The sequence below is a fragment of the Sander vitreus genome, chromosome 9, assembly GCF_031162955.1.
Source record: "Sander vitreus isolate 19-12246 chromosome 9, sanVit1, whole genome shotgun sequence".
NCBI lineage: Eukaryota > Metazoa > Chordata > Actinopteri > Perciformes > Percidae > Sander > Sander vitreus.
Genome location: NC_135863.1, coordinates 9564737 through 9587041, shown reverse-complemented (window position 1 = coordinate 9587041; position 22305 = coordinate 9564737). Strand labels below are relative to the sequence as shown.

Sequence of the window (22305 nt, the reverse complement as noted above, 5' to 3'; positions counted from 1 at the left end):
ATATATTTTGGTTCACCTCTTAGAGGTGCTGATGTACATTTTTAATCAAGAAATGTCTACCCTTTTGTTTTCAGTGTCATTTTGTGTGCCATTTTGACATGTATCAATATGTGCAATTGGAGAATTGAGACACAAAACATCACCCGACACACAGAAAGACATTCGGCAGCCAGCTCAGCGTGTCACGATTTGTCATTAGACCTCAAGTAGACAAATACATTTGGCTAATTTACCATCCAGCTAGTTTCCATAAGTCTTTGTTGCTGCTTTACGTAGGGTAGCGTAACAGGTAGTCTACCAGGAGCATGTTTCAAACATACCATTCGTTTAGCTTTTATTCACTACATTTTGGTAAACAATGAGAAGAAATTCTGCACACTGTCTCACTTGATGCTGAAATATATTTATGGATTTCAACGTTTCGGTCTGTCTGTCCTTTATCAGGTATATACAGTACATATATATCAATAAATATTTTAGCTTTAAGCCAGACAGTGTGCGATAGTTCTTCTCATTTTTTTCAAGATTGCACCTTCCTCCGACGCACCTGTTGCACATTCAGGTGTGCAGAGATGTTTTCAAAAAATTCTCCACATGGCAAAAGTCAGACCAGGCCATCAAGTGTAGCTGTCAGCGTGGCAGGTGACATTTTGATTTGTCCACAAAAGTCAAATTTTATCATTTTGCCACAAACAATTGTAAATTCCCCCCCTCGCCTTCATGGCTTTATATTACTGTTTCCCTCTCTTGCTCCGCCTGTCCTTGCATCCCCACCCTCCACTTCAAGGCACAGCTACATCTTCCCTGCTGTATGTTGAGGACAGGAAGCTGAGGAATGGACCTCTAGCGTCCACTGGTGGAGCTCCTTCTTCCTCTGTCTTTCAGCTCAGCAGCTGACATAACTGGAATCAAACTTCCCTGCATTGTGTCACATCTTCACCTGTCCAACCTTTAGCTGGACCATTTCAGATAAACTGGCTCGTTTGGCTCAGCATCAGGTTCACCAGTTAAAACCAGCTCAGATAATCAGGACACACAAAGTGCATGGCCAGCCATGATATCGTGTAAAAACAACAGGAAGCTTCAGCTTTAATCTTCAGTCATTTCTTGGCCTTGCTGTCTGGTTTCTCTTCTGTGTTGCCGTTTGATGAGGTCTGCCTTGCAGTTGCAGGTCGGATCTGGGAAGGGTCAGATGTTGCCTTAGTGTTGTCAGATTGGACTTTGGCAGTTTCTGGACGTGTTTTGGACTCTTTCTTTGGCGGTGGAGGGGTGGCCGGCTGCCAGAGGATGAACTCATGCAGGAGTGTGTTGACAGCCTCGGGACACTCCATCATGACCATGTGACTGCCGTCTTCCAGGACCTTCAGGAAGCCCATTAGGAGGATCTGATAGAAAGTTAAAAGCAATTTTTTTTGGGATTCAACGAAACAGTGACGCTTTGTATTTTGTGACAAAGCACTGGCCTGGTACCAATGTAGATGGAAAAGTCAAGCTCTAAGTTAGTGCGCAGTTTGAGTAGAGCTCCTATAATTTTGGGTATGAGGCAGACAACCATGTTACATTGTTGAGTTCGCTGAAGAGAATAATTCACAGTCCCTGACGCTCAGCTGGTTGTAGCTAGTTGCAATGTTTAAACCCATTATATACAAATGTCTTACACTTTCCATTACTGTTGACCATTGAGGACCAAAGCACACCTTAAACCTGCAATAACCAAATTTTTTGTCACTTGGTGTCTGCTGAAACAAGCTGTAAACACAACACTGACATACAGTACAGTATCACCATTTAAGTTGTGACGACCTTGTTAGCAAACATTTGCCTATTTCCACAACCAACAGACACAGAGGTATTTAATCGCTTTCCTTTTAGCTCAGTTTTGGTCTCCACCAACTCCTAAGGGAAATATCTGCATCTGAATGCATCTGGACACAACATTGATGAGAACGGAGAGATTGCTCCACAACAGGCCAGAAAACCAGAAAACTGACCTAACAGATGCTAAAATGCTCTGTAGAGCTGAGGGAAGCTGCAGAGTAAGGTGGTACTTTTCTGTGGGTTTTCACTATGACCTGTTTCACAGTACACCTAGTTATGTGATCCATTGTTGATATGATATATATATATATGAATTATAGCCACTGTAAAAAAAAAAAAAAAAAAATGAAATGATTTTCCTTTGCTCCAGAGGCTTTTTCCATTCATTTGATTATGGTATGACATTTTTTTTTAAATGTTATGGTAGGTATTTTAGTTTAGAAAACGGTCAAAAACAATGAAAAATGTGTACAATTTGTGGTTAGGGCTGAAATGGCAAAATGGTGCAGATTATTCTACAAATATAACAGACGAAATGTAAAGGATATGGTGCTTCATGGCCTAAACCATCAGAAAATAAAATCTAAGGTTTAATTTTGATGTTATTTCGTATGACCCGGACAAAGAATCGTGACTAATTTTGACCATCTGGTTCTCTCAGTTCACTCTAACCAAACATTCGGCTCATACTATGACAGCAGTGTTTTTAGTAGTGTTTTTTAGGCCTTTGGGGGTTGAAGAGGCCCACTCACCTCCGCCATGCGCTGGTCCTCTTCGATGGGGACAAATTTGTCGTGCATGCCGTGAACCAGCAGGATGGGTACTGTGAGTTCAGCATGGTAGACCTCGTCCCCCTCAGGCCAGTACTGCCCGCTCATCATGGCGCGCAGCACAAAGGACGACACATTGAAGGCGTTGTTATCTTTTAGCAGCTGCTTCTCCTTGGCACCCTGCTGAGCAAAGCCAGCCCTGTAGGGGGTCGAACAAAGGAGATTCACCTGAATTACAAATGGCTTGAAAAAACAAAAATAGGATTCTGATTACAATAAACTGTGGTTGAAATTAACACAACACAGTGCTACATGGAGGTAGACTTAGCGTTAATATCACACTTGACCGTAACTAGCAACATAAATGTTTGGGTATTTCAGTTGGAACAAATAAGATAGCATAGGAGACCAATTACAGTACATGTTTATTCACCATTTTGGCTGGTAAGGGACCGTTCGGTATTTATGGAATGGACCACCGGAAAATAGGGGAGAGTCGTTTCTTTTTATTCTTTGCTGAGGGGAGGGTCATCCAACATCTTTCAGTCCAGAGGGGGGGGGGGGGTCACCCAACCTTTGTATTCATGAAACAGCAAAATTTCAAAGTGGCTTGTTTGGTGCATATTTTTCCATGTAGCTCCATGTAGCTCTCTCAGTCTCTGCCCTCCTTCGCTACCAGATGGGTCTGACCCATGAGTTTGCTGTGGGGCAGGGCATAGACATATGGGGCAGGGGGAGCTGCCCCCCTGGTGGCTGAAACGGGTAATTGCATTGTTTAAAAAATGAGTGGAATAATTCTGGCATGATCAGATATTTTATAAATATCTTAAATAACACAAAACAACTAAATGGTGGTAGGTAATACATCAGATTTCATATACTGCTTTAGTAAAAAAAAAAATATTACCTGGCTGATGATGGGAGTAGCAGGACGCAAAAAACGAAAATGACTGTTGTACTATGTCTGGACATCTTACCGTGCCAAGGTTGCAATAAAGGTTTCCTAAATGCCACATTTGATGTCAGCTTACTAATTGATTGTGGGTTTTGTGTAGATTTGGACTTTTATGTGTTTATTCCACTTTGTTTAAACGGCGAAGTGAAGAAAGCCTAGTGACGAGTCCATAGCAACCAGTTTGTGTGTTGAATATTACCCAGAGTGCCTTGCTGAATGGTCTCAATATTTTATTGTTTTCTTTCATGTGAATACTAGTTTACTAGAGGAGTAACTTAGTATTTGAAGTAAGTAGTTTAGTCTCATATGTCATAGCTGTAAAAAAAAAACAAAAAAACAATGGAAATCTGTATATATTTGCCAAATGCAAACCAGTACAGAATGTATTGATAAATTCCTGGGGGAGGGTCATTCCTTTTTTCCAAATCATTTTGGAGGGTCATAGAAATTATTTTACTGTTGAGGGGAGGGTCATGTCTTTTTTTGGCTAAAGGTCCCAAAACTCCTCCGGTGGCCCCTTAAATAAATAATGAACAGTCCCTAACATTTTTGCTGTTGTGTTGCTGTCTGTCTTACTTGAGAAAGCTCCAGGCTAGCAGCGGCGAGAGGCAGTGAAGCACACAGGTGGGCAGGTTGAAGATGGAGCAGAGGCTTGGCTCCAGAGCTGTGGGACCACCTCCATTGATCATCACCATCTTGTGGACCTGTTCCGGATACTCGTGGGCCAGGAAGGTACAGAATGACACACTAGGAGAGCAGAACAGAAGGCTGGCTATAGGACAGGCTAGGACAACCAGGGTAAACATGCTGTTTGTTTTAGTATAGTTAGAATGTATATAGGCCTACTGGAGCTGAAAAGTGTGTTGGGAATGACAATTCTGGCATTTTAGCATGTACGTATTTGGCGAATATAAACATATTCATCAGAAGAAATCAAAGCACTGTAACACCATAATATTGAATAGCTGCAACTGTAAAATAAACAGTGAGTACGGTAGTAACACATCTGTCATATACTTATCACATGAATCAATCAATTCTTCAGTCTATAGTGAAACTTACACATTAAAATCTCCCAGAGACCACTTGTAACCACTGTGGCTACAAGTGGCACTTATTAGATAAAAATAAACCCTAAATAAACCCTAAAATGTTACACAGCAATATCTATGTAAAATTTCTTAATTAGCCATATGGTGCCAATTACAGCTGCAATGGCAAATCCACTGAATGTATTGGATTGAGAAATGGTGCATCTTATTGCTTATAAAGTCAACTTTTTGTCATTTGTAGGAGATGAGTTTCACTTTAAGACATACAGTACAAATACAATCATAAATATCCTATAACTGAAAAAGAGCAAATGCAAAAGCACTTGAGAAGCTGAAACGTTTGGCATTTTTGCTTATTAAATTAATGAAATGATTAAGCAAGTATCAAACATAAACTAACTATAAACTAAAACTATGTCAACGTTCAGTTCATTGATATTGAAATTGATGGAATTACACAATATGTAAATAAGAACATGCTCATATTGCATGTCTGGGCTTCTCATACTTAATAATATGGGCAACGAAACAGATACATATGCAGTTAAGTGTCTTTCGCTCTCTCACTTTAATAGTGATATTTAACTATTTTTGGCATATCCTGGAGTCCTCTAAATCCTCTCTTTCAATTTAACTGTGTGTAATCGTGTGATCTTTTACCCATAAGAATGTCCTATAAGAATATTCCTCTTCCGTGCATATCTCTTGAAGATAAGTCTCATATCCTCAGCCAGGGCATAGAAAGTGTATGCAGCAGCTATTTGTGGTGCTGAGCTGGCTCCGTGACCTGCCAGGTCTGGGGTGATCACCTCATAGCCCAGCTTGGAAAAGTAGTCCAACTGGCTTCCCCAGATGTCCAGTGAGCCTCCCACTCCATGGATGAAGAACAGAGCCACGTCTGCATGTGTCCCTTTACAGGCTGATATCTTCCTCTCACAGTCGATCACCACAGTGCGCTTGGGCTTCCGCCTGCGCTTCCTGAGTTGCTGGGACTGGCCAGTCTGTCCAGCAGCAGGTGCCTCTCTTCCTGCTTCTGTTTCAGCTGACCCGTCTGTTCCAGCTGTGACAGACTTAGACCTGGCCTCAGGGATGCTGGCGGGCGGTGAGGAGTTACCACAGTCTGTCAGTTCAACCTCTACAATGCTGTTTGGGTCTGTCTCCCCGTTCTGGCAGTTTTTAAGCTCTGCACTCGCCCTGTCACCCAAGTTCTCAATAAATAGCTGTCCGTTACGATATACTGTGATCTTTCGTTTGCAGCTGATACTCCCACCCTGCCCAGTGGGTTCCTCCACCACCTGCCGGTCAGGGATGATATGTCGAACCCGCAGGACACGGCCTGGTTTCACCTCAACAAACTCATAGCCATCAGCTAGTTCTGAGGTTTCTACAGGAACAACAATGTTGGACGACTTTGAGGTCAGGCAGCAGAGAAGACCCTCCATAAAGCTGGTCAGCATGGCTGCCAGTCTGTAGGGAATACATTCATATAAAAAATACACATAAATCAGCACCACATGCAAACATGAATGAAACAAGGTCACAAAAAACCAAAGGCACATAAATTATAAAATGAACCATGTTTACAAGCAAGTACTCCATTCAACATATATAGACTATAAAGGTCGGTAAAACTAGTAAAATATCTTTAAGTGAAGCCTAACAATCTAGATGAACTAATCAACTCTATTTCTGTTAACCATTAACTTTGAATCAGGTTTGAATACATAAACACCCTCAAGTGTAATTTCTGTGTATTGGAGCCCCTCTTACAAATAGATCTAAGGTCTGTTATTATTGGCCAGTACTGGCTTATCACAAACATAAAAATATCAAAATGTACTTATTTACAACTTGTGATGTTCAAATGCACTATATCAAAAGAATTAAACTTATATTGATGCACATTTTGATAAAAAGAGAGAAGACAACAGAGAGAACAGGAAAAATGTAAAACAAACACACTCCATATACCATGACAAAATTAGACAACGGTAGAGTTTAAAAAAATCACATCAGCAATTATAATTTTTGTGTGTTGATTAATATGCAGAAAATGAGCAGATGATGGAATCATCATTAAGTTTATATTGTACATACCTCTGTTTTAATTATTTGATAACACATCTGATTAGATGTTTAACCTGTATTTCTACCTACTGTAAGTTCTATAAGTTGCACATTTATGTTTACTATATACACTTATTTTTAAAAAGAACATCACTCAGTACATCGTTGCCATAATGTACTCTACTAACTCCCAAATATCAGCATCCGCCTCAAAATTGCTGTATTATCACTCTATTGCAGTGTTATGTTGTGCAAGTTTTCTTATTTATCTTCAGAAATCTTTAAATCTCTACAATAAATGAGCATCTGGGAACCTACAGTACATGCACCATTCAAAGAGGTAAACCAGTTAATGTGCCTTTACAATCTGATGTTACATTCCAACTGAAAACCCTTTCTTTCAGATGTAACAGCATCGTCCCTCAGTGCAGACTCTGGGGGTATTAATAGACCGGACCAGTAATAGCTCCCTGAGTTAAAGCTGTCAGCCATGTGATCACGCTGCACCGGCGCACACTGCCATACTGTCTGTCAATCCACAAAACAACCAAAGGTAATTAATGGTATTTTTTTGTAGTATGGCCCAGTAAACAATCTTCTTAAATCATATTAAATATCAAAGGAGATTACTTTGGTGTAAATTAATCTCATATAGAGAAAACTCACGCACCCCTTACGTATTATGATAATATGGAGAAATGTTAAATGTGCACATTAAGAAGGTAAGGTTTTAATATTTAAAACCATGAACCAACAGAGAAGTAATCAAAGAATGAATGTCTCATACACAATACAGGTACAGTATAAACAGTATGTGTTAGGTTATCAGTTGATTATCTACCAATGCCACAGCACAGCAGCCGATCAGGGTCTTCAAGTCTCTCTGCTTGTGGCATTATCCTTCCTCCATGTTGCTCCCCTTCCTGCTAGAGGGGATTATACTCTCTGTCTCTCGGTCTAAGTCCACACAACACAATCTGTCCATCTCCTCTCTCGATGAAAACAGTGACACTGTGCGGCGATAGTTTTACCTTCTGTTTGATTTGTTGCATCTTTCATCTGGGGATTATGGACACAATGTAATATTCCTGCTTCGCTGGCTATTCTCATGCCCTTTCTGCTTACACTTGCACATCCTTTATCCAAACAGCAGTGCTGTACAGTGCTATGTGCCAACCAAATGTCAGAAGTTGAGCAGGCCATTTTGATATCACTGAGAGTGACATATTCAACTAATAATATCTTCACATCAAAAGGTATCCATTATCCAGACACAAGGTGTGACCTGTGATATATGCAATTCTTTTTTCTGTTCTGTTTCTTAGTGTCCATTCACACTAAATATTGACACAAGTATAGACATATCTTTATGTTTTTCTACCCTTACAGACATAAAAACTCCCATAAATCCACCATCCCTCCCAGATTCAACTCATACACCTCAGATATTAGAAGCAACTTAAAAATAGACCAATGATTTTTGATAGAAACCAAATACAGAGGTGGTGTTGTGTGGTAAAGTTCTGTCTTGCCATGCATGTCCTTGCCTCTTTTTCGTCGCAGTATCCCCTTGTCACTCTAATCTAGCCTATATATATATATTATTCAAAGGGTAGCATTTAGCATAGATGGTGTTTGTTTTTTCATAAAGAAAAACTAGCTCCATGACATCAGTGGCTGGCAAATAACTGAGCAAAAGACTTTTCAATTTAGTAACACAATCTGTCCAATCTTCTCGTCTTAATTGAGGCTGTGAGAATGGCCTGCATCGTGCATGATGCAAGTGCATGCTGATTTGATTCTCACTTGTATTATCACAATTCTTCCTTGCATATCACAATTTATTCAGTTTGGTAGAATACACAAAACATATCTGTGTTGGCAATGATTAGGCCTCATCATTACAAACCAGAACATATTTGGTACAGCACTGGGGACTGCCTAGACAGGAGGTTGTTTCTGTGTTCTTTTTAAGCAACGTAACACAAAATCACACTTGGGAATACCTGCCCATTAGGCCATGGGCTAATCATGACAGTAATGAGTGAAAGGTGAAGGCAACAATTTGACTTTTACACCCCAATTATCAAACTGGTCCAAGGAACTGACCACCTTAGTCACAACACAACACTGTGTCCCTAACTGATTGAACAGAATATATGAGAAAACACTGTTCTCTTCAATAATATCCTAGTGCTGTGTCTTATGTGAGTTTGCTTCTCTGTGCTTTATCTCTTCCATTTGGACATCGTACTGTATGATGAAGCACTGCAGCAAGTTTGATTCCCCTTGTGGTTACTACTGTAAGTGGCTTCTGTTGACAGTGGCTGCTAGAGGCTGTTATATAATGATTCACGCAGGTCAGACACAATCACAGTGGGCCTGATGCCCAGTAAAGAGACTGTCCCCATGGGGGATTAAAAACAACTACAGTAGCGTCACTGTTGATAGACCCTGGCTTACTATATTATGTGAACATTGAATCCTGATCCTTTTTGCACTTACTTGCTGTTGTATGCCACAATTTAATCAATAAATAGTGCTGTTTATCTTTGAAATGTATCTTTCTTATGGACGTTTGCAGGATAGTTTCAGCATAAAAAGAACTGTCCTGTGTACTGCACACCTGAAGATTAATATAACCTCACTACCTATGTTGCTTGCTATATGAAGACAAATGCTCTGACTCAATAACAATGTTTAGCAAAGCGGAATTTATAAAAAAAACAAAAAAAACATATTTTGAGTCATGTGTGCATGTTGTTCAATTTGGACAGTTATAGTGGCCATTCAGCAAAAAGGTCGAGCTCACAGATTCATATAACAGGTTATAATTGATACCAATTTGAGCAAAAAACAAAACAACTGTTCACACATGGAACATCATCCTACTAAAATAGCTTTGTCGCAGATTTCGGTAAAATAAAACGTGTTTATCTGGTGTTTAGGGTGAATGGGCCCCATCTATTCACTAATAATAATAAGGCAAGTGCCAGAATGTTTTCGCTTAGGCCTACTCTATTGATAAATGTCATCTTTTTGACAACACTCAAATAACTCAATAACCCGTTTGTCTCGGTTAACTGCAACGCAACTTGATATGCAGCGACTTACTTCTTGTCTGTTGCCAATTATTTACAGTATAAAGTATAATATGACAAAACAACACAGACAAGTGAAAAGAGAAATAGATGTCATTAAAGAAAAATGCTTACCTTTATATTTTCAACTATTCGCGTGAAATAATGTAGTTTCCTTATGAAGAAGCACTGAGGAAGTAGGCTAATGACAAGAACTGTAATCTGTTGCAGTCAATCCAATAATCTAATTTATCTGGATTCTGTTGTCCTGTAGGTAGCCTTCACATGGCTTCCAGTGTTAGCCGACTGACAGCATATCTGTCTTTGTGGTACTGAGGTATAGATCCAAAATATCAACATGTTCCAGCACTCCACTTCCATGTTGGAATATTGGTGACGGCGCTTGAAGACGCACCGGAGCTCCGCCGGATGTGTCACCTATCACCATGTCGGTGCGACTGAACCACATGCAACCTGGTTCAGCTTGTGTATGTACTGAGCTGCCCCCCTACTGTTATGTGACGGGAGAGGATAATTCTGTGCGCTATGTGGTCTAAGGAGTAGCCTTAGTGAATTATAAAGTAGGCTAATGGCTTTTTAAAATAAGTTAAAAAAAAATGTGAAAGCAACTTCTGCATAAAAGATCATCTTTCTCTGAGTTCACTAATACCTCTGCTCTGGCCATCATAACTGCTACTTGAGGTGACGAATTAATCGATGCACTAGTCTACCAATTACTCTATTAGCTTCACAATATAGTGTGTAGATGTGTAATAGCCTACCTATGAGCTGAGATGGGTCCAGAGATGAGATGATGAGAGATGAGATGATGAAATGAGATGAGCCGGAGGAGATCAAGTTAGCTACAGTAAGTCACTATCTCTATTTAAATTTGGTTGGTTTGTTAAATCTGTTAAATCTGGTTTAATCTGGTACCAAATAGTATAGCAGTGTTGTTTTTTTCATTACTTTAATATTGGAAAACGGTCCTTCGACTGTTAATTTACGAAGTTTGAAACATTTTTGCAAGATTGATTTTGAAAGGGTTGTGACATGGAAAGAACAAAGAGAAAGGCATCCTATTTGTCACTATTTCAATATTTTAAATGTTTTCATGTCTGTTTTACGCAAATCTCCTCAAGTTACCATTGGAAAACATTCCACAATGGCAAAAAATATCCACTCCATATTATCAGCATCCCACTCACCAGCATCATGAGCTGGTGCTGTGGCAGTTGCCATGGCTGTTATTGCTAGGTAACTGTTTGTAGGGAGTCCAGAAGGCAGGTGCCAGTGAGGTGTGAGGAAGACCACAGAAATCAAGACCCAGCAAACCATTGAGCCAATTATGATGTTGTTTTCCCTCCAGCTGTAACAAAGTAAGGTAGTTTAAAGTTTACCTTTTTATACTGTAATGGTTATACAACAGGATATAGCCTATTGATAATACTAGTATTGTGTTGTAGCGTGGGATAGTTAAAAAGAGAATATACCTGTATAAAAAACATCAAAGAAAAGTAGATGCATCCCAATAAAAAGGACAGAAGTGTTGTTGCAGCCTTAACCATGTTAAAGTAAAATCTAAAATCAAAAGCTGGAACTGCAACAACTCCTGTCAATGCTTTTTAGTTTCAAATTGATTGTACTAATATATGTTTTAAATATCAATGGATCTCTTGGTATCAGTAAATGATCTGAATACTTCTTCCACCGCTGGTAGCTGGTGATGTCTATTTTATAATGAAGCTCATCATGTGGGAGAGCGAGATTTCCCAGTCAATATTTTAGGGAGGGCCCAAGATCTGTTGTGTTTAATGATTGGCTGTCAGGTCAAGCTACTACCACGTGGGAGCAGGGCTAGACCAATGGCCGCTCTCAGGGCGTGGCCAATGAAGCATCGCTAACATCCAGCCATCATGCTAGTTGAAGTAGTCCTGTGCAACTAGCTTTGCTAACTCATGCAATGACATACTGGGTTATGTTCTCTATGGTTAGTATCATTTTTTCATGGACACTGGGATCTAAACAACAACGTGTGTGTGAAGGCTGTTGTTTTCTTTGCCAAGAGGACCCGATAGGACAGCTGTCTCGGTTAGCTAGCCTGTAAGCTAGCGCGGCTAACCGTAACATACTAACACTGCCTGCCATCACGGCCAGCACAACAGACACCAAGCCAAGTCCACAAGTCGGCGTTGGAAATTTCTACCATCATGGAGAAGGTATTTAATCCGCATAGGTCATGCTTGTAACGTTATCTTAAGCTGCACTACAGTTCTCACATGGCATATGGTAATACCGAGCTAGCTGCTAGCCACACCTGCTGTTATGCTGTTGGCAGTCATTAACCGATGCCAAGCCGGCCGGCATCGTTATGTGCTCTGAGCTGCTCAGCTCTGACTTGCAAAAAAACTCTATCTGAAATCATCACCTCCAGTTGGGAGGTTACGTGAGTAGTAGCAGGCCCGTTAGCTTGCATGGGTTGCTAAGATGAGGGAACGCCCAGTACTGCTCAGTGACTGTATTTATCCTGCATCTACAGTCATTTGCAGGGACTCCTCATCTGGGTTTTTCGTCACCCTCCGCCTCTGTGGAGGGCAGATAGACAGGTGACTGAGGCTTGCAGTCTTAAGGGTCAGATTTAAAATGCAAGATGAAAGAAAGGACGTTCACTAAACCAGAGCTGCGGGGTATAATCATCAACACACCCTCTTCCCACAGGCTGATTTCTTGAAAGGACTTCCCGTCTACAATAAGAGCAACTTCAGCAGGTTTCATGCAGACTCCGTTTGTAAAGCATCTGTAAGTACCCTATTATACTATTTATGTCCTCAAACTGTCATCATTAACCCTAATGAATATTTGCTTTGGATAAGATGCTATACATACATCATACACAAACCAAATAACGTAGAAACTATCAACAATCCCGTAAGTGTCCCTTAACTAAATTATACATAACAAAAATGCATACGGACAACAACTAATTTGTAACCTCTTAGTTATTTTTTACAGAATCGGAGGCCCTCTGTGTACCTTCCAACACGAGAATACCCCTCTGAACAGAGTAAGTACCAAACTCACAGCTAAGGGAAACAGTGAGAAAAGTCTTAAACTTCAAACCATAAATTAAGAGTAAGGCTATATTAACAGAAGCTGTTGCTGTACCATAGTTGATCACTAATGTGTTTTTACTACATGCATTTTGTAGACACTGTGCTCTAACATAATTTTCTAGTAACATGTTGTGACTGTGTTTGCTCTACAGTTATTGTAACAGAGAAAACCAACATTCTCCTGCGTTACCTCCATCAGCAGTGGGACAAAAAGGTGAGCATGTGCAGTTCTTTGTTATTTTCAGTTTCATTAGTCTAGCTTCACTCACTGACAGTTTAAGTCTTTGTTCGTTGTTTGGTCTCAGTTAATCATGAGCCTCAAAATCTTTAGTCTTTGGTAGCTGGATTAGTATTAAAAAGTCATTGTGTGATTTTACTGACGGCTGTGTAATCATTTGTGTCCCACAGAATGCAGCAAAGAAAAGGGAACAGGAACAAGGTGAGGGTGACAGTCCGGCACCCCCAAGGAAGATTGCAAGGACAGATAGCCAAGAGATGAATGAGGACTCATAAGTGTGTGTGTGTGTGTGTGTGTGTGTGTGTGTGTGTGCGCGTGTGTACACAGTATAGCCAGTATAAACCAACAAAAACAAAGGATAATCCCACCTGAATAAATACTTATGGCTGCGCTATGGCAGGATGCCTTTCCTGGCATCACCAATAGATGAAATATGTGGAAGTAGGGAAATACCTGTCAACAAAGCAGCCATTTATTCTGTAAAAATGGTGTGCGTTAAAATGATGTAACCAGAAAAGATTTGAAAACCACTGTTGGTTTATGCTGGGTACCCTCTGTGTAATAGTTCATGTGTTTATGTTTGTGTGCATGCTAAGCTGTGAGTGTGTTGTACTGTATGCTTGAGGTGAATGAATAGTTGAAAAACTGAGTTGATGTAAGTTTAGAGAGGGACTTGACAGATAAAGTCAGACACTACCCTTGAAATCAGTCTCATAACTGGTACATGACTTGTGTAGCCTTCTGTCACTTGGAGAGTCTGTCCTGATTTGTGCAAAGATAACTTTTTGTTACTGTTTTAATTTTATTATAACTATTATTGTTTATGTATGGCAATGAGCTTCCTGCCAGCCACAGTGCCCACCCTCTCAGTTTCACTGCCCACTCTGCAACCACATGGGGGTATTGCGACATTTCTCCACACTGAACTAAGACTGCACTGTGAAGAACCGCACAAAGTAGAAGCAACTCTTCCAGAATCCCCCGTAGATGTGTGTTTATGGTGAATATGCATACCTTCATTATATTCTGGGACTTGTTCTTGTAGGATAAATGTCGTGGTGGTGTTTCTGAGAAATATTTTTTACATCTAGCACCACCTTCTGGCTAAACGAGGCTAGTGAGAGTGGGATTTTCTGTGAGTTTTCGCTGCTCTTTCATCAAAGGACATAAAAGAAAAATAAGGAAAAAGTTGAACTTGAATACAGAGTTGTAAATTGTTGGAGTTTTAGTTGCACAACAATGTAACAGCACAGATAGTGAAGAAAATATGTAAAGGAATGTCTGGAAAAGGAGAAAAAAAAGAATATGTTATGATGTGTGTAAATAATTGCCAGTACCAGAATTAGTTTATCCAGTGTTTGTGTCTGCCTTTTTGTAAAATAATTAATGCCCATGGATACGATAGAAAAAGGACCCTTGTGAAGGTAAGAGCTGCGTGGTGCTCAGTGGATGTTACCTTGCCTTGCATGTTGATGTTGTCACGGCTGGGTATTATCCTTCTGGACCAGTAATAAAACTTAAGGGGTGTTGGGGTTATGGTGTTATCTTGTATGACTGTGGAAGGTATTAGCCTAGAGGCCTTACAACCTGTCATCATGGTTTGGACCCTTTAGCTCCCCCAGCTCAGGGCCTGGCATAGCTGTACTGTTCACCCTGTCTTTGTGACAGCCCTAGAGGGTTTTTGTCCAAGAGCTGTTTTAGATGAACGTGGGGGTTTAAAGGGACGTTTTATTTTCAGCCATAGAATGCACAGCAAAGTGCAGTTGCCATCCTGCCTTGTTCCTGAGCTTCAGTTTGTATTGGTGTCATATACTGTACAACACTGAATTAAGCTTCAGCACCACGTGCGTTCTGCGCTATCACTGCCCAGCAGAGTCACATCAAAGCCTCCTGTCCTTTTTTTCGGTCAATGCTGTAATGTGGTTTGACAGTGAGGTCAGTCATCTTCCTACCTACAGTGTAAATACTGTTTATTAAGCGTAAAACCACAGTATGCTTCTGCTCTGATAGACTATTCTACAACACCCTAAGCCTTGCCCCGTGTCATGTATGTTAGATCATCATATGTTCTTTTTAGCTTTGCTGAAATAAAACTGCATTGAAACTGGGTTTTTGTCATGTGGTACTTCTAGATGATTGTATGTCCTTGATTTAAGGAGATTTGTATTCCCAGTATTGAAAACATTTGTGAGTGAAGAAAAAATGTGCAGTTGTGATTTTTGCAGGAACAACTTCACAACACATGAAAGGCATTTGAAATAGTTTTATTAACTATTTTTCAGGTCTTACAAAAATATGACAAAATAAATTAAAAGAAATAAATAATCCCATTTCCCAGTATTTCTCTTTAAAAGATCTTTTTTTGTACAGTGGTACATTGGAAGAGCATATGATGTTCAGTAAGTGAGACTTCCATGAAGGTCTTAACTTAAATTCTTGAGGTTAGGGTCAGGTTTTTAATGTAGCTGTGGTGAAAACCTCACCTGTTCACACGTTCTCCAGAAGTAGACAGTACATTTACTAAATTCAGTCCTTTCCAACTGGTTTCACATCAGACTGCCTAGATAAGCCCAAATCCTGTAAAGAACCGCTGTTGCTTTAATAGTGAATTACAGACAGTTGATGAGTCTCGGTTGTCTGAGCTGCTGTCCTGACGTAAGGGACGTCAGGACGCCTGTGCTTGGCCTGGTGCTGTCTCTGGCATGGGATGCCTCTTGATGAAGCTTTCAATAATAGCCAAGATCTATTCATTTACTTCGACCAATGCTTATTTAAATACCTCTATATTAACAATATGCAGAAGTTGTTGCTCCTAAGACTGCAATGATGAAAAAAGTGATAGGTTGTTTAATGCTATCCATTTCTATCAAATGAAGTTGTACTCTGTTTTCCCTGAATAAGGAGGAAATACATAGATGGAGACACGACCTAAACTGTTGCCCTTCTCACTTTAGTCACCTCCGCTTTGAAACTGGCTTCTCATTTTCTACACAAACTCTCAAATGATAATATATGGACTCTATTGAATCATGGTGTCACTCATCCCTGAAATGCTAAATGAAAGAATGCTGCAAGAATAAAGGTTTTAATGAGACTACGCTCAGCTACGCTTACCATCCTGTTCTCTATCATATGCCCCTTTAACAATGACCAGCCTGTGATACACAAAGACACTAAATATATCAAATTTCTCTCAGCTTTGCACTTCTCATTTTACATTTATAATGAACCATGACTTCCAAATATACGACAGAACATAATGTAGATTCACAGTAAAATGACACTGTGACCACACACATTGATCTCCTGTCTTTTTCCTTATTGCATTTCATGTCAGTAGGATCTTTTTGCCTGGCTGCTGAAGTAAATGTTTGTGTTTTCCTTAGGCATGTGTTAGAAAGGTGGATCATACTTATTGTGAAGTTGTTACAGACGCATTAAAGCTGCAAAACAATATTTAAAAAAAAATAAACATTTGAAGCTCAATGTCATCATTACTCCTAGACTAGACAGATTCTGTAAACACAAAGCTGTAGATGGATGAGATTATTGTTATTATTTTAATTGTGAGTCAGGGCAGATTCCTCACATTAAATATGAGACGGGAGAGAGCTGACAGTGGAAATTGAAGGGACACAAAGAAAAGATGCATAGAGTCCGGCTAATAATAATAATGCAGTAGGATGTGTGCTGTGAGTGGGGGGAGTTAGTTTAGACTTATAGTAATACATATCCTACAACTCAATGTTATTACCAAAATGCATGCCAAAGGTGATGGTGTGAAAATGCATAGTTAATGTTTCTCTCTTTCAACCTACAGTGTGATGGCCTCTGAAACTTTGTGTACCTGTGTGTACCTTATCTAATGTCACCATAATACATTTCCTTTTGAAGAGTCTGCGGCCTGACACTCTAATGTTACTGTCTTTGCTGTACATTGAAGACTGGTGTTATGGGTCAATAGTCAATAGTGAATCAGAACAAGCCGTTCAACAACACATTTTGCTATGCAAATAAACTCTGGCGCCACCTTCTGGAGATCCTGCAGAAGTGAAATACCTGTTTATGGTAGATGGTGGGCTTACTTAAAAGATTAGCATAATGTATACCTTAGAACATACAGTACACATACATCTTGGGTTAACAGTATTATCCGAAAAATACCGCTTTGGTTAAAAAAGGAAATTCCCATCAGCGCTGCAATAAAAACAATGCAGCAAATGGTGTGTATAAAAAAGATATGGAGCTCAACATAAATGAGAGCAACTATTGTAAAAACAAAAACACCTCATCTGAATATTTAGGAATCCCATAGTTGCTGAGAGTAGAGGCAGGTGAGTAGATAGCATGTACTGTGTGAAAGGAGTAAATCAAAACAATCCAGCATTTGCATAATGTTATGAGACAGGCTGGTGTCGATCCTCTCTCCTGCAGAGCGAGATAGGTTTCTATGCTGGGCGTAAGGGTTTAGTGCAAATGTTACTTCTTTAACTCTACGCTAGTTTGCCAAGTCTGGTTAGAGTGTGTGGAATGGAGCACCATCTGTGTTTATAAGGCGCTCTACGGGCTTGGATGGAGAACAGCACACACATTCCATGCTCTGTTTTCTCAAAATCACCTTCGTCTACTTCTGCTTTTTTTTCTTGTCTTTCTTCCACTTCCTCTCTTGGGAAAAATACTGGTACGTGACAGCTCGACTTACTAAGCTCTTTACTTCCTTTTCGAACTAATCTGCCACCATCACAGGATGGGAAGAAGTGTTCAAAGCTCAGACATCACCTCAGCTTTGAAAATAAAGCTGGTGATACATCAGGGATGCTTATTACGGGAGGGTTTGTGATGATTGATAAGAATAATTAAAACACTGATTGATATTGCTTTTCCATTTTTTTCCACTTCAATATAAAAGTGAAGGGCCCAAGAATTCCTCAACGTTAAAAATGAGACAATATCTAATAATCACTTCAGTTGTGACGGCTAAAAACGCTCTCAGAAGTTAGTTGATGTACAATTCGTGATCATTTCATACCACTGTGTACATTTTTTTAATCCTTTTGTCTCCACAACAGGCGGTGTTGTTATTGTTATGTCCTAGTGGGAGGCCATTGGGATGCTTACAATTTATGACTAGAAGAAATCAAGAAACACAGCTCTCAGCTTTAAAGGCTTAAAAATATTAGAAACGCAGCTCATGCATTTCTTTATGTATTGCAGACAAGGAAGTATTTGTATGTTTGTGCGTGTGTAAGGGAGTGTGTGTGTGTGTGTGTGTGTGTGTGTGTGTGTGTGTGTGTGTGTGTGTGTGTGTGTGTGTTTATTCGGTCATGACAAGAGGGCTTACGTCTTTCTTATAAAGCCTGTTTTTTTTGTCTCTCAGCAAAAGAGCAAACCAAAACAACAGTCACCTCTCATCAGTTTCATCTTCTCCTCTTTCTGCTTCTACACATAGCCTGCCTGTGATAGCACAGAAGGTAGGCCAGGCCTCTCCTCACAGTAAACACATCACTTCTTCAGTTGAGATGTAACCAACGACAAGTTTGTTCTCTATGGAGCTACTAGACTTTAGAGCCAGCCGGGTCCAAGTCTGTTGCATGTCCGTTCTCTGACCCTTCCCCTCCAGGCGAGGGGATCTCGTCTGGAACACCGTTCAAGTCAGACCTGGATGGTTGTCTGTCTGACGTCTGTGATGATGATCCTTCCCCAGGTCTGTGCAGCGCAGCCCCGTTCACACACGCTCCCCCCTCAGATTTCCCGAAGTTAAACAGTTTCCCAGGGTTGAAGGCTTTGCTGGGTGACTGAGAACGCTCCTGAGAGCTGCTACCTGATGATGAAGATGATGATGATGCTGTAGCTGTGGTGTTAGCAGCTGTGGTGGCAGCCGCAGAAGCCGCAGCACCTTCCTTCTTATTCTCAGGTGACTTGAGGAATTTAAAGCTCAGGAACCCGGGCAGCTTCGGCTCATTTCCGGTGGGGGATTGAGGGGAGCGAGCGCCACTCGAGGAGAACTTGCTCTGCAGCGGGATGATCTGTTTCAGCTTCATCACGTTATTGTTGGCCAACAGAGAGCTGGGCCTCTTGGGTTTGTCTGACCCGCTGCTGCCCCCTCCTCCTCCTCCGGTCCCAGGCCGCGATTTGCTGCTGTGACTTTTATCGTGGTGGTGATCCCCAGAGTCGCCCTTGCTGTCATCCCGCTCCCTTTCCCTGCGGGCCATATGCTCCGCCTGCCTCTGCCTCTCCTCCTCCTCCCTCTTCCTCCTCTGCAGCTGCTGGTAATGCTGCTGCGCCTGCCGCTCGTGCTTCTGCAGAGGAAGGAAAACACATTCTCACAATGTATTTACTAGAATCAGCACTAACCCAGCTAACCATTACAATACTGCAGTGCTACCCATCAAACAAATCCCTTACTGAGAATCCTGCATTAGTACTGCAGGGGCCACTACAGCCTAATCTCTTTCTATGTTCTACTAATTGTGTTTCTCAAAAGTATCATTACTAAAATATCACTAGAAGTTTAAAATATGCAATTTAGCTCCAAAAAGAAACCTGCAGTGTTGCAGTACAGCTTGTTTGCAGCAGAGAGTTTGGCTCCTCTGATGGCTACTGCTGTGGAATTTTTTTATTTTATTACAGTACTGTTCATAATGAGGTAGTTATTTCAGGGCTTGTTCAAACTGCCTGAATAATTATTGAACTTCATCCATCTCGTGCAACTTGTCCATGACATTTTCTTCTTCTTATGCTGTCACATTATTTACCTTAAAGGCCTCCCTGCGCTGATAATCCAGTTTAGCCATCTCCTCTCGGACCCATGTAGGAATGTCAGGGATGGCCACATGGATGACGTACTTCAGGAGGATGGCAAAATGCTGCAGATATACAGGCAGGTAGAAAGAGGAGGTTTGGGAAGAAACTAAAACTAATTTTTTGAAAGTACAATCCCAATCAGATATAGGACACAATGCTTCAAAATACTCTTTAAGGGTATGTTACTTGAACTAATTCTTGCACAAAATTATCTAGTCCGTGAAATCCTGCTCCTGATAGGCCTGACTTCTTTATCAGGCCAAGACAGAGCTGCAGGCTGTTTACCTTTTTCCAAATATAGGCAAGCACAGAGTGCAGCACTAACAGAACCAGTATCTAAATATGTTACAAGTACTGTAAGAGGAGAAACATGAGAGTTTCAGTGCATCTGTTCATGCTTTTTAAAAGATTGGCAAGTTGGGAATACATTATTTTTCGTCAGTGTGAACAGCATTAATCCGTACTTGTCAGCCAGTGGATAGAATAAGAGATTATTTTTTTCTTTTAGTATAGAAGCTCCAACAAGGACACAACTTAATATGTGATCTACTGCATGTGCATGACATAGTATTTCCCGACCATCACATCTTCCTCTAACCTATGTTCTACATCTCCTGAGAGAAACATGTTTCTGTGTAAGGTAAACCCTCCAAAGTATCTGCAGGTATAAAAATACAGACAGTAGTAAACTTGTTTGCAGCCTTAATACCTTGCACATTTTCTGATTATCATACAATTTGTGCTGCATCACAAAATGCTGGCGCCCTGAGAAAAAGTTTGAAAAAGCACTGCTCTAAGCACTTCAGACGGACTTGCAGGAAGGAGCAGCAGTACCTCGAGGATGACGATGGAGATGATGGCCATCTCGGGGCTGAGCCACGGGAAGAGACGCTGTAGCTGACCGCATTGACCAATCAGGTAACAATTCACTATGATGGCAATCAGGCCCATGGCTTCCATCGCAGTCTGTGAAAAAGAGAAAAAAAGTTTAACTTTGCTGTTTCTTAACACTGACTTTGTGACTGACTTTGTGCTATGCACAAGAATCATTTTAATTTAGCTCAGTTCAGTTATTCCAACCAGTTATTAGTAATTGATCAATTTCATGTACTTGCTACACAGATACATTTACATGATCTTTAACTTTAAAAAATGAATATCAAGCCAGTGTTTGTTACAAAAGACAGCATAACTATAACTATTTTAATTGTCCCTGTCCTTCAGTGGCAGTGAATTCAGTACATTTACAACTATGGCAGGAAAGCTTCATGAGCCTGTGTTAACTTTCTGACCTGCCACTGGCCAATGCTCTCCACTCTGATTCCAAAGGGCCTCTGCAGACCGGTGCAGAGCTTAAAGGCATCACTGCGGATCTCAATGAGGTTGTTGATGAGAGCGCACATGGCAGCCAGAGGGAAGGCTGAGGAGAAGAGCACCACGTAGCCAAACTGGACAAACATCTCTTGGTAGTCCTGGAAGGTGTCCTGAGAGGTGCAGAGTGGACCATTAAACCACAGCTCTACCAAGTAAGTAAAGTCTGAATGCAGCTAGAAGACAAGACTGCAATTCTGTAGACTAAATCAATGCACAGTGGTACCAAATAACAAAAAAAAAAGATGTCATTAGCTTTGTTTAGTTGTCATTTAGTAATTTATGACATTTTGGAACATAACCCAGTGTTATTTACATCACACTCAGGACATGTGTCATGTAACTGTGAAGGCTGAGGGATTCTGTTGGAGTCGTGTTGCAGTGCTTATTTACGACATGTATGAGAATGACAGTGTTACCTGGCAGCTGGAAAAATGTATGGCTAAGTTGTTTACCTACTATTATACAACATTTTACGTTATTTTATATCTATCTAATCTAAATTAAACTAATTATATGGAGGAGCTCTTCACAATCTAAGTTTCCTGGAAAACCTTAAAGAGATTTCATCAACCTGGGTAATATTCTCATGTTTTTGTCTATTATGACTATGATCGGTAATGATAAAATTCTACTCAACCATTGTAGAGATTTGGGAAACAAGGATTCCTGCAACATCTACATTAACTGGGGCAAAGAGCCTGAGTCACCAACAGCTTTCCAAATCACAGAAATCATCCCAAATATGTTTTTGAATCTGACCATAATTAAACACAGAAAGTAGTCCCCTGGAAATCCCTCTCGATATTGCCGTGAGCTGCACAAAAATCATGTGGTGCAGTTTTCTTTGCCTGTCCCTATACAATAAAGGTATGCCCCAGTTGGATTACAAACTCAAAGATGTGTGAGAGGATTTGGGTTAAACTGAAGTTTTACAAAGATTCTGTAGGAGACCTCCTGACCTCAATCAATGTCATTCTTGCAGAGGTGATGATTAAACTACGACCATTAGTCACCCAGAGTGACAAATTAATTAA

The 22305-nt window shown here is 40.5% G+C and overlaps 3 protein-coding genes across 3 annotated transcripts in view; 1 reads left to right on the top strand and 2 right to left on the bottom strand.

Moving 5' to 3' along the window:
* Positions 1–1100: 1100 nt before the first annotated feature.
* Positions 1101–6052, bottom strand: abhd8b (abhydrolase domain containing 8b). The gene is made up of 5 exons (XM_078259910.1): positions 5710–6052; positions 5256–5655; positions 4120–4290; positions 2571–2787; positions 1101–1385 (listed from the first exon to the last, which is right to left on the bottom strand). Exons 1-5 carry the CDS (start codon positions 6050–6052, stop codon positions 1101–1103), a joined length of 1416 nt encoding a protein of 471 aa, XP_078116036.1.
* A 5562-nt stretch (positions 6053–11614) lies between these two features.
* dda1 (DET1 and DDB1 associated 1) lies at positions 11615–15201 on the top strand. The gene is made up of 5 exons (XM_078258635.1): positions 11615–11961; positions 12461–12541; positions 12755–12806; positions 13008–13069; positions 13264–15201. The coding sequence occupies exons 1-5, from the start codon at positions 11953–11955 to the stop codon at positions 13366–13368; spliced, it is 309 nt and encodes a 102-aa protein (XP_078114761.1). The 5' UTR covers positions 11615–11952; the 3' UTR covers positions 13369–15201.
* Positions 15202–15341: 140 nt separating this feature from the next.
* Positions 15342–22305, bottom strand: part of ano8b (anoctamin 8b) — a 38797-nt gene continuing 31833 nt past the window's right edge. Inside the window, exons 16-19 of the mRNA XM_078258633.1 lie at positions 21190–21381; positions 20732–20863; positions 19849–19959; positions 15342–19392 (exon numbers count right to left, since the gene is read on the bottom strand). Of these exons, the coding sequence (XP_078114759.1) occupies positions 18649–19392; positions 19849–19959; positions 20732–20863; positions 21190–21381 (1179 nt within the window). The 3' untranslated portion in view covers positions 15342–18648. The remainder of the gene's footprint in view (positions 19393–19848; positions 19960–20731; positions 20864–21189; positions 21382–22305) is intronic.

Excerpts from the sequence above, each read along its gene's own strand:
- dda1 (XM_078258635.1), top strand. Across the intron at positions 12,807-13,007 it reads AGAATACCCCTCTGAACAGA|TTATTGTAACAGAGAAAACC; the intron begins GTAAGTACCAAA and ends TTTGCTCTACAG. Across the intron at positions 13,070-13,263 it reads ATCAGCAGTGGGACAAAAAG|AATGCAGCAAAGAAAAGGGA; the intron begins GTGAGCATGTGC and ends TGTGTCCCACAG.
- abhd8b (XM_078259910.1), bottom strand. The coding sequence starts at position 6,052 with ATGCTGACCAGCTTTATGGAGGGTCTTCTCTGCTGCCTGACCTCAAAG. Across the intron at positions 5,656-5,709 it reads GGTTGAACTGACAGACTGTG|CTGGAACAGACGGGTCAGCT; the intron begins GTAACTCCTCAC and ends AGTCTGTCACAG. Across the intron at positions 2,788-4,119 it reads CTAGCCTGGAGCTTTCTCAA|GGCTGGCTTTGCTCAGCAGG; the intron begins GTAAGACAGACA and ends GACCCCCTACAG.